The sequence below is a fragment of the Neovison vison genome, chromosome 11, assembly GCF_020171115.1.
Source record: "Neovison vison isolate M4711 chromosome 11, ASM_NN_V1, whole genome shotgun sequence".
Classification (NCBI taxonomy): Eukaryota; Metazoa; Chordata; class Mammalia; order Carnivora; family Mustelidae; genus Neogale; species Neogale vison.
In genome coordinates, this window is record NC_058101.1 from 138,306,134 (window position 1) to 138,318,729 (window position 12,596).

Here is a 12,596-nt window from a genome sequence, read left to right on the forward strand (position 1 = left end):
TCAGTGGGGAGCCTGCTTGAGATTCACTTTCTCTCTCCTACTCCCCACCCACTCTCAGTCTCTGTCTCTCCTTCGCTCTCTCAAATCAATTTAAAAATCTTTAAAAAGAAGAGAGAAAGACCTCAGATCTATTCACAAGTCTATGAGGGACTAAAAATAGTGTTTGGGAAAATGAATCAATTGTATATTGAGTTTTATAATAAAAAAAAATCTATAATAGTGGTGATAACCTGGGTCTCTTTGAAGCTTTATTTAATTTTCAGGTAAAAGGGACACATTTTTCTTCACTAGACATTGTGAAAGAACTAAGAGATCCAAGAGAAAGACATAGACTAAATGAAAACCTGAATGAGTCATTATAATATTGTTGCTTTACATTTTTCTATAGGTTATGGTTTTACCACTATTTTAAATATTGAAATTTTACCACAATCTACAATGAGGTTTTCCACATAGGACTCAAAAAGTTTCACTCTCTCAGGATTTTAATGGAAAAAAAAAGAAGTGTTTTCATTGTTTCCCAAATTCTGAAGAAAATATATGTTATCATTCTCAAATTTTCTTTTCTTCCTCTGATTTTTCCTAGTTCTCTGTATTCGAGATAAACCAGCCTATTTTGCTTATAGACTATATAGTGCAATCCATGTAAGTATGACCCACATATTTTAAAAATTTTCCCAGATAATCATGTTTACTTTCTCAAAGCACTAGGTTTACTTTTATTATTTAAACATTTTTGAACTTGTATACAAACATATTCATTTCAAACAAAATGTGCTCAAGTGGGGAAAAAAATGTATTATACACCAAAATGAGAACCACCAAATAAATAATGCTCTGCTTTCTGCATCAAATTGAGTTACTTGAGAAGTATGACTCTATGGGATCTATCTCCCCCATGTGCTTTAGCACTTCTTAGCATATGAAGAAGCTGGCAAATCCAAAAGCTTTTGTATTTTGCCAAAGACCCCTACTTCACACTTAACTCAAGCACAAAACATATAGTATCAAGCAGGAATGTCAAAACATTATAAACCCTTAGTAAGAAATTGCTACATTTCTGAAATTTTTTAAAAAAATGAAATAATGCCTGTGGTTATTTTTAAACTTAAAGTGTTATTTTAGAAAGTACTTTAAGAAGAAATGGCTAGATAACAATAATCTATTTTGTAATTAAATGAGAATGTTGTTCATATTTAGTGTGATAGTCAATCACACTTCCTTTGGTGCATTTATTTTCAAAGAAACAAACACTTAAATGCATGAGACAATGCACATTTTATCCATAATGTGCATAACACATTTTTAGAAAAAGAAAAGTTCTGATACAAATCATTATACATATATCATATCTCAAAAACTCTGTGAAAATTATTTTTTTAAAGTTCAGTAGTTTTAAAAGTCTGTTTTATCCTCAAAGTTGTTTTTACAGACCAACTTCTTAAAAGTAGCTAGCAAGCTGGGATAATACAATAATAGCTGAGAATATTTCTATTATATATCTTTTGTAAAGAATATTTTTTATTTACATACAAGAACCAACCTATGTATCCTCAGAACACATGTATCCTATGCTCATAGCTCTCTGCTTCTATTTTATTCTATTTCCAAGCAGAAAAAACTTAACTTGATTTTTTAAAAAATTTAAATAATTATTGGGCAATGCTATGGAATGATCTCAACAGTGTCCTTCTCCAAAAAAAGAATGAAGTTTCACTTGTGAATGACCATAGGGAAATAAGCACAATTAGCTTGATTCCAAATCTGTCCAAGTTGAGGGCTACTTATTCTAATAATAAATAATAATTCTTTCTGTGTGTGTTTCAAAGCAAAAATGAAAATGCATGTACTTACAACTGGTTTAGAGGTAAAGAGAAGGATTGTATATTCAAATAATTTAATTTTTGACATATGATGACCTCAAATGTAAAATATTGGTCAAAGCTGTTTACACTACCTCTAACCAGAGGAAACTGCAGGTATTTTTCTCTAGTGCACTCTAAGTGAATGATATACAATTTAAATATGGAAATTTGGGTAAATAATTTATTTACCTCAAATTATGAAAAGATTGCTTAGAGGTCTATACCCAAAACATTCAGACATCAAAAATTTTATTATGCCAAAAATACACACACACACACACACACACACACACACACATATATATGTGTATCTCTACACACATATATATATTATGCTCCTTGGCCACTGGATGTCCCCATTATTCCATTTGAAAAGACAAATTGAACTTGGTTTATAAAGCAATATTCTTTCTGGAGCTAGTATACAGGAATTGATTTTTTATTTTTCAGTATTTGAGTTTAAATCCAAAAATATTTCAAATACCTGGAATTTTTATTTTTACAATTTTTGGTAATAAACTGTAAATTTAAAATGTAATTGCTGTTTCACTCAGTCATATCAATGTTCCTTTAACATAATTCAAAACCCCCTCCCTCCCTGGCCTAGAATTTTTACCTAGAAAGAGCAAATGATCAGATTTATAGTTTATAATGCAGTGTGAGGGAGACAGTGTGAAGGTTGACCAGGCTAAAAGGAAAGAACTATTGCAGAATCAGGAAGGAGAGAATGTGAAGGTTGGCCAGGTGGTGAAAGGAAGGAACTACTGCAGAATCAGGGTGAAATGATAAGGGCCAGCATCAAGGTAGTGACAATGGAAATAGATTTTACGGGACATTTAAGAAGTAAAATAGGAAGAGGGCCCGAATGCTAATATAGTAAGATCCTGAACTCACTTCCTCCCACCGACACACCAAATCTATACCTACATATGAAGCAATTCCTCCTAAAGAAGAACTGAAAGCTGAGCAGCATCTGCACAACAAATAATGAAGGGTCCACACAGAGAAGGATAGGAGAGTTGGAGACAGAGTCACCTCTACACAAAGACCTATAGTAGGGAGGGATATCACTGAGGTGCCTGTGCACAGATCACTATGCACCAGATTCACTGGGCACAGTGATGACACAGCAGTATAAAGGGCAAATATACTTTAAGTAAAGGAAATTCACTCATTAACCGTAAAACATCCACCACATGGGTGAGGAACAGTTGGAAGTCTCTCCAGGGTCAGAGGTGTGAACAAGTACCAACTTTCACATTTCTCCTCCACCTTGATAGCAGAGACAGAAACAGGGTGCAGATGCTCTACCCAGCCTGCTAGCGCAGCCCCAGCATGCCCCAGGCCCCTGACCCACACCACTCCAGCAGTTCCACTACAGGCAATATACAGATGGCCAACTGGCCAACGGGCTTGAAAAGATGCTCGATATCTCTAATCATCAGGGAAATACACATCAAAACCACAATGAGATATCACCTTGCACCTGCCAGATTGGTTATTATCAAAAAGACAAAAAATAACATGAGTTGGCAAGAATGTGGAGAAAAGAGAATCCTCATACAGAGTTGGTGTGAGTGTAAATTGGTGCAGCCAATATGGAAAACAGTATTGAGTTTCCTGAAAAACTTAAAAATAGAACTACCATCCCATTCAGCTATTCTACTTCTGAGTATTTATTCAAAGAAAATAAAAACACCAATTTGAAGAGATATAAGTGACCTTATGTTCGTTGTGGTATTATGTACGATAGCCAAGAAATAACCTATGTTTCCATCAATAAAGAGTGTTTCACACACACACACACACACACACACACACACGCATGCACACAGACACAGGAATATTACTCAGCCATTAAAAAGAATGAAATCTTCCCATTTGCAACAACATGGATGGACCTAGAGGGTATTATGCTAAGTTAAATAAGTCAGAGAAAGACAAATACCATATTATTTCATTTATGTGTAGAATCTAAAAAACAAAACAGATGAATAAACAAAACAGAAACAGATTCACAGATACAAGAAACAAACTGCTGGTCACCAAGGGAGAAGGGTGGGGAAACAGGTGATATAGCTAATGGGAATTCAGAGGTACAAACTTCCAGTTATAAGATAAATAACTCACTCTGATTTAACATACAGTTTAGGGAATGCAATAACTGTAAGGCAAAAAACTGTATGGTGAAAAATTAGATTGATGGGAAACATTTTGTAATGTATAAAAATACTGAATCACTATGACATACATCTGGAACTAATAGACAAAAGTATGTCAATTATACTTCAACAAAATAAATAAATAAAGGAAAGGAAAGAAGTCAAACAGGTAGAATACTTCACTGTGTGTACAGCGCATGAGAGAAGGCGAAGTCTCGGAGGATATGGGAGTCTGACTTGGGCACTCCCCCGATCATCATGCCAGTGTTTGAGGAGTACAGGATGAATAAACAGCCACAGAAAAGAGGTTGAGTCTATATTAGATAGATTAACTTTAAGGTACCGTTTTCCAATTTTTTTCTCTCCTTTTCTGTATCTTTTAGGACTTCGGTTTCCATAATAAAACTGTAATCAGGATTCTAATCGCCAGAAGTGAAATAGATCTGATGACCATCAGGAAACGATACAAAGAGAGATATGGAAAATCGCTGTTTCATGACATCAAAGTAAATCTCCTACATGTGATTTATTTTCACCCAGATTTTATCATTTTTAAAACTGATATGAGAGCTTTAAGTAACCTTGTGTTAGAATCTAAAAAGTTAACTATTCTGACAAGATGATCTACTTTAGTCCATCGGACAGTATTTAGTGCATCAACAAGGGCTAAATGAGGAACTCCCTTCATCTCAGTAAGGGAATTTTTTATGTGTTTCAAACAAAAATTGTTGACAGAGTCATGTAAAGTATTCTTCCCTTAATTGTGTAATTGGGCTTTGTGAGTTAAATTTTGAGCATGATCAGTATCAGGAAAGATACAATTTACAATAAGGCCACACTAATTGTGAAAAGGCTTCTTAGATCAGTTCAGTTTTCTTCTCATATTGTCATAGAAGGCAGGGCAGCCAGTGGAATCTCATAAACTGGTAACATGCAGGAATTTAACTTTGATAGTTATGTAAAATTCTATGCACCCCTTTAGGTGTTGAAGGGCAAAGCAGCAGCGATTCTGAAGTAAACAAACAAATTTGTCCATTCTAATATGTCTAAGCTTTAGTCTGGATTTTGATAAAACTTAGCAAAGAATTATTAGGATATACAGGGCTACACATGTAATTTTGGCACCCAATCTAAAATTAAAATATTTAACCTCTCATTCAAATAATTATAAAGAATTTTGGGATGGCATCACCAGAGTATTAAACCAAGCACAAGGCCCTGATAATATATCTTACCTTATACTTTGCATGTAGCTGAGTGCTGTTACCTGTTCACATTGCTTTACACTGAAATTTTCAATTGCATAAAATAGCTTTTTAGTTTATTAAAAGTGATCCAGAAGCAACTTGACAACCTAAGGACCAAAAGACCATAAAAATAACAGAAGACACTGTAAGCCTTTGCATAACCAAAGTCACTCCAAAAAAGACATCGCAGGAGTTAAGAGACATTTTATTCCTTTATTTTGATAAAACTGCCCTTGCACCTACCTTCAAAACCCTAAACTTTAAGCAGCGATGAACATTTCTCATTGAGAAATGTCATAACTCATTTTCTAAATGACTAAGTGAATTCTAACATATATACTTCAATTAACCAAGCCACCTCAAAGTCTACATGTAATTAATATAACTTTACTAAATGCATTTAAAACAGTGAATTATAGGGGCACCTGGGTGGCTCAGTGGGTTAAAGCCTCTGCCTTCAGCTCAGGTCATGGGCCCAGGGTCCTGGGATCGAGCCCCGCATCGGGCTCTCTGCTCAGCAGGGAGCCTGCTTCCTCCTCTCTCTCTGCCTGCCTCTCTGCCTACTTGTGATCTCTGTCTGTCAAATAAATAAATAAAAATCTTTAAAAAAAAACAGTGAATTATAATTGCATGACTTTTGTAAGAGAACATTAATATGATAGTTGATTTTTAACATAGTTTTTATAATCCCAATTATTTCTTACTCTTATTGTTTTAAAAAACTTAGAAACTATAGAAGATCATAAAAAGGAGATAAAAATTGCCATTATTCTTCACCATAATCAGTAATGAAATGTTGTAGATGCTATGTTTTTAAAAATATATATAAAATTAATATGCTTTACTACAAAAAGGAATACTTGTACTGAATCATTGTATTCCACTGTATAAGTTATAAAATACATAAACTATCCCAAATTTTAAATATTGATTTTTACTTTTTCACTATTATGCATAATGTTGTCTATATTTTTTAGTGTAAATTTTTGTGCTCATCAATAATAGATCATTTTTTCCTTAGGATACATTTCTTGAAGTAGAATTACTGCATTGGTGAGTGTAAATGTTTTTAAGTCTTTGGAGGCATATTATCAATTTGCCCTCCAGACTCTAAGCTGATTTATAACAACAATATTAGTACACCTCTTTTAAAGTTGAGGAGATTTAATTCTACTATGAGTTATTCTTTTCATAAACACACATTAGGGTTCAATCAACTTTATATAAACCCTATTCTATTGACTATAACCATGCTATTATTTTCCAATAACTTCCACTGGGAATAGTTCTCAGAACATATTAAATTTTTAGATAAAAAGAGTGAACAGTTTTGGAAACGGTAATGGCCTATGGATCTTTCTCGTAATTCAGAGGAATCATGCTTCTTTTTAGAAATGCTATGATATTTTATTTCAAATACATTGTTTTTTTGTTTGGTTGTTTCAGAATTTTGCTTCAGGGCATTATGAAAAATCTCTGCTTGCCATCTGTGCTGGTGATGCTGAAGACTACTGAGTCAAAAGAAGGAGGCAGAGGACACAGCACTCCTATTTACAGACCTGTCTAAATAAAGAGTTTGTGAGAAGTATGCCATGTTAGAAGCATTAGCTAAATTATAGAATCAATTTTCTCTTCTATCTTTAAAATCATTCTAAGCCAAAGAAAAATCTATTGATAAAATATATGACAGTGGATATGTACTTATCACCCAAATCAGCAATTTACTAAATGGAATAATAAAATAATGGAATAATAAAAATAATTTCATTGAAATATATTTTATCTAAATGCAAACTGTCAGTTGCCTACAAAAAAATCTGCTTATACCTGTCCTTAGCATGGTTGGGGAGAGGAAAACATGGTGTGGGGCCAACCCTCTTAGAGAAATTTTCAAGATTTGTGTACAAATGCAATAAAGTTAAAGTTAACAACTAAAGCTGTGTCCATTTAAAAGAAAATGAAGATATAAACCAGCAAAGTGCAGCCATACAGATCCTTGTCAGGCTTTGATATGTCAGAGACCTGGATGTAAAAATGGGTGTATGTGTCTGTGTGTGAGTGTAGGCGTGTGTGACTGGTGGCTGTATTTGACAACCATTCTAATAAAGGCAGTTTATCCCTACATAACTTTTTTTTTTTTTAAATACGAATGCCTAACCAACCCAGTATTTGCCCGTCAGTGTCAGAAAAGTCATTGCTCATTGCTTTTGTCTTCCCTGCTTAACATCAAGATCAAAGCCATTTAGAAGCTATTATGTGCTTTGTACCATCAGTAAAGCCTGGCTCCTTATGTGTCTGAAAATTCAGTAAATTAGGAACAGCAAAGGAAAAACATTGAAGTAGGTTTGGGAGAGATTCTAGACTGATGCTACAAACTAGCTAAGACTAAAAGCAGAAACAGATATGGATGAATCCACAAGAGAGGGCTCCCAATATATGCAAAGGAAAACACAAAACCCAAGATCACAGGAAGCAGCAGTAAATGAAGTCAAGCAAGGCAAATGAGGACACATGCAATAAATCTAGATGACCTGGCAAAGTCGATGGGAGTGCTCTGTTCCACATGGAAAGTTCTTTTTCAATAGCTTATAATCCAGTTCCTGTAGATCTGTCTTCACCAGTCTCAGGAGAAGTGAAAGCTGTATTCAGAAACTGTTTTCTTACAGGCAAAATGATATTGGACATTTAGAACACAGTGACTGGGCACAACATGAAACATGTAAGAATAATTAGACTTCTGAAATCACTTTCGAGGTTTGAACTTACTGCTGTGACAGATGATGTCACATCATTTTAAATTGGCTTTGATTTTTATCTTTTAAAAAACTTTAATATTCCAGTCAAAAGTAGTAATTATTTGAGATATTTAGCATAGTTATTCTTCCAGATAATTTTTTTACATAAGAGTTTTAATACAAGAAAAATGTTAGAATTCCTACTGAGAATTTAGATATTTAAATGAAATGTTTCCTCACTAGGACATTTTTGTGTAAGTAGTTCAATAAATTCTAAAATTTAACTTTTGCTAGGTAATACCTCTTATTTCTTTGGTAAGGCATGGTGTTATTAAATCAAAAACAAATCTGGAATTATATAGGAAGGGGTTTTATTCAAAAAGATATTGCAGTAAGTGGGAGGAAGAACTGCAATAGCGAAAGAGGGACTACGGCCACAAAGAGGGTGTTCTGACTGTGAGATTTACAGGGGTCTCAAGGGCCAGCCAGAAAAGGATTTTTACGTTATAGGAATGAATAGACATGGCTAGAAAAAAAATCAGTTGTGGGAGAAGGGATGAATTTGTGGTGTGATTGGACAGTTCATCTGGGAAAGCCTCCAGGTAGTTTTCAGCAGGAGCTAAAGGGTGGATTAAAGTCCAGGGACCTGTGGGGAAGGAAGAAACCTGAGTTAAGTTTAGTCAAGTTGTGTATTTTGTCCAGATTGGTCAGTAGGGGAAAACAGTTCAGCTAATCATTTATGAGGCAAAGAGTAGGAATTTGATGGGTGTGTTGAGGACTATTATTGGTAAACAGGGGATCATCAGCAAGTCTTGTCTGAGTCATATGAGAAAGAATGGTTCTAAGTTTTAAGCCATTTTCTGAAATACAAATGGGAGGGAACATTTCTGGATCATTTCTATTTTCCAGGATCACAGTGCTTAGGTAAAGATTAACAACATCAATGTCTTTTTTTTTTTTTTCCAAAGTTTTGTCTTGAATGCTTCACTTTGGTTGTTTAAATGCCAATACAACATTATCATCTTCACCATCATATAATTCACATAGTGAAGTCCTCTAAAAAATCAAGTATTTAAATTATTATCATTGTTATTTGTGTTAAATGATATTTGGCTGTTTATATCATCTTCAAATGTTTACTACACCTGATAGACTGAATAACAAGTGAAATATGTTTGATTTAATTAAAAACTTCTCCCATATTTAACCTATAGAGAAAAAAAATTTTAAGGAATAAATTTGCTTTTGGTGTGTTACCAGTCTACAGTAAAGGAAAGTAAATGACCACTGAATTGCTGGCCATTCCAGAGACAAAATAAAATCAGATATGGAAAGACTGCAGATAGGTGTTTATGTCCACTGCATTCAGTATTTTACTATGCCCAGTTTAGCTCTAAATCAGTTAAACTTGTAGTGTTCTTATATAATAGCATATTGTTATTACCAAAGTTAAATATTTCACATATGTTAACAACAGTGCCAAATATGTAATGTCACTGAAAATGGCACAGTAGGTTGCTATAAGGACCCATCTCTCCACAGAAGCATCTCTCCACAGAAGCATCAAAAATAATCATGCAAAAACTGTCAGTATTAAATTTTCCAGAACTCTGGAAAATAGTAATAAACTCTAAGTCAAGAAAAAAGTTACAGAAGATAAGAAAAGTTTGTGACATTTTTATTCATTCTTTCCCCATTCTCCTCCTAGCTAAATGGCAATCTTGAGGACAGCAACCTGTCCCCAAGGTGGACCTCTGGTTCCTTGTTCTAGAATGAGCAGATTTGGCTTATTAACAAAGAATATGTTTGTCTGTTCTGTCTGGGATCTCCCTAAAGGACCAAGGTGAGGCACTTGTCTTTGTTTTGTCCAATTCAGAATTCACTCAAGGAGGAAAAATCTTAAGACAAATGAACCACTTGTAGCTGTCTAGGGCAAAAGATTACAGTTGAAGCAGTACAATGTTTTCATTAAGTAACGAAAACCTGTGAAGAAAATTTGGGAAATTTGTACATTCCCCATATATAGGGGATTTAGAAAGCCATGCACATGCCTAAGGCAGGACTCATGACTAAAATCACTTACTAAGTTTTCAACTGACTGGTCTCTAGAATTAGTCCAAGCGGAAAGTGAAGGGCAAGGCAGAGTTGTAAATGGTCTAAATGTTGAAAGGGGTAACCCAGTGCAAAGCCAATCTACAAAACATGGAAGATTTTTTTTTTTAATTCCTCCTCCCCCATCTCTTCTTCTCTCTTTCTTGTTCATTCCTGTGTTCAAAGAAATATCTGTCAAAACAGTGGCTGAATATAAGCTAAAGAGACAAGGGCTTCAGAGACCACATAGGATGAAAAATAAAGACATTATAAAAATTGTTTATAAAAGTCACTAAATAAAACTACAGCTACAGTGAACAGCTAGAAACAAAAACAAATGTTAAGAAGAAAAAAAATTCTAGAATTACCACATCATAATATTCAAAACATATAGTTCTCAAAAAATTTTATGAAGCATGAAAAAACACAAAAGTATACTCATTAACAAATGAAATTACTAGAAACTATCCCCAAGAAACAAACAACACAAAGGCATAAAACTCATAAAAATCAAATATTTAAACAACAAAAGTAAGTTGTTCATTTCAGTAATTATTTTAAATGTAAAATGGATTAAATGTAAATGGATCATGAGGGGTTTGAAGTGGCGGGGGGGTGGGAAGTTGGGGTACCAGGTGGTGGGTATTATAGAGGGCACAGCTTGCATGGAGCACTGGGTGTGGTGAAAAAATAATGAATACTGTTTTTCTGAAAATAAATAAATTGGGGAAAAAAAACTGAAAAAAAATGTAAATGGATCAAATGATAAAGATTGTAGAATGGATTAAAAAAAACACACACAATTCAACTATATGTTGACTATAAGAGACTCACTTTTGATCCAAAGACAAAAGGTGTTAAAAGTGAGATGATGGGAAAAGACATTCCCCACAAATAACAAATAAGAGAGAGCTGAGTAGCTTATAGTAATATCAGACAGAATCGACTTTAAGTCAAAAACTGTAACAAGAGGGGTGCCTAGGTGGCTCAGTCAGTTAAGCATCTGATTCTTGATTTTGACTCAGGTCATGATCTCAGAACTGTGAGATCAAGCCCCACATTGGGCTCTGCACTCAGTGGGGAGTCTGCTTGGGACTCTTTCTGTCCCTCTCCCTCTGTCCTTTCCTCTATCTATCTATCTATCTATCTCTCTGGAATAGATAAATAAATCTTAAAAAAAAAAACTGTGACAAGAGATTTTAAAAAGACTATATATTGATAAAACTTTTAATTCATCTAGAAGATATAATAATTAAAAATGTGTAAACCCCAAACAAAGCAACCTTCAAATATATGAGGTAAACATTACAAAATGGAAGGAAGAAACTGGCAGTTCTAAAATAAGAGACTTTAATATCCTGCTTCCAATAATAGATAGAACATTTAGACAGAAGATCAATAAGGAAATAGCTAACTTAAACAATACCATAACCAAGTAGACCTAATGGACAATATACCCAATACCCAACAGCAGAACATACATTCTTCTCATGTACAAACATTATCCAGAAGAGACTGTATGTTAGGCTACAAAACAAGTTTCAATATATTTAAAAATACTTAAGTCATACAAAGTATCTTTTCAGGCCATAAAGAAGTGAAGCTAAAAATCGTTAACAGAAGGGTCATTGGAGAACTGACAAATATATGGAAATTAAACAGCACACAAACAATGGGTCAGAGAAAAAAAAATCACATGAAAATTAGAAAAAAAAATCAAATAAATGACAGTAAAAGCACAACATACCAAAACTTATGGGACACAAGGAAAACAGTGCTCAGAGGAAATTTATACCAGTTAAGGCCTTTTTCATTGAAAAGAATGAGAGATCTCAACAACCTAATTTTATACTCCAAAGAACTAGAAAAAGGACAGTAATCTAAAACTTAAGAAGCAGAAAGAAATAAATAAAAAATATTAGTTGGTGATAAATAAAACAGAGAATAGGAAAACAATAGAGAGCTCAATAAAACAAAAGTTGGATCTCAGAAAAAAAATAAACAAAACTGACATTTAACTAGATTGACAGAGAAAATAAAAATGATGTAAATAAAATCAGATAATAAAATCAAATAAATAAATAAGAAATGAACATGGAGACATTACTACTAATGCTACAGGAATACAAAATATGAAATACAACTAACGGTACACCAAAAAAATGATATAATCCAGGCAAAATGGACAAATTCCTAGAAATACATGAATTAGCAAAGCCAACTCAAAAGAAATAGAAAATCTAGTAAAACTTATAATAAGTAAAGAAATTGAATCAGTTATCAAAAGCCTCCCAACAAATAAAAGACCAGACCAGCTAGCTTCACTGGCAAATACTACTAAACATTTAAAGAATTAGTACCGGGGCACCTGGGTGGCTCAGTGGGTTAAAGCCTCTGCCTTCGGCTCGGGTCATGATCCCACCGAGCCCCGCATCGGGCTCTCTGCTCGGCAGGGAGCCTGCTTCCTCCTCTCCCTCTGCCTGCTTCTCTGCCTAC

The 12,596-nt window shown here is 34.1% G+C and overlaps 1 protein-coding gene across 1 annotated transcript in view; it reads left to right on the forward strand.

Moving 5' to 3' along the window:
• ANXA10 (annexin A10) overlaps positions 1 to 6,789 on the forward strand; it is a 78,934-nt gene extending 72,145 nt beyond the window's left edge. Inside the window, exons 10-12 of the mRNA XM_044225970.1 lie at positions 587 to 645; positions 4,411 to 4,533; positions 6,721 to 6,789. Coding sequence (XP_044081905.1) covers positions 587 to 645; positions 4,411 to 4,533; positions 6,721 to 6,789 — 251 coding nt within the window. The remainder of the gene's footprint in view (positions 1 to 586; positions 646 to 4,410; positions 4,534 to 6,720) is intronic.
• The last annotated feature ends 5,807 nt before the right edge of the window (positions 6,790 to 12,596 follow it).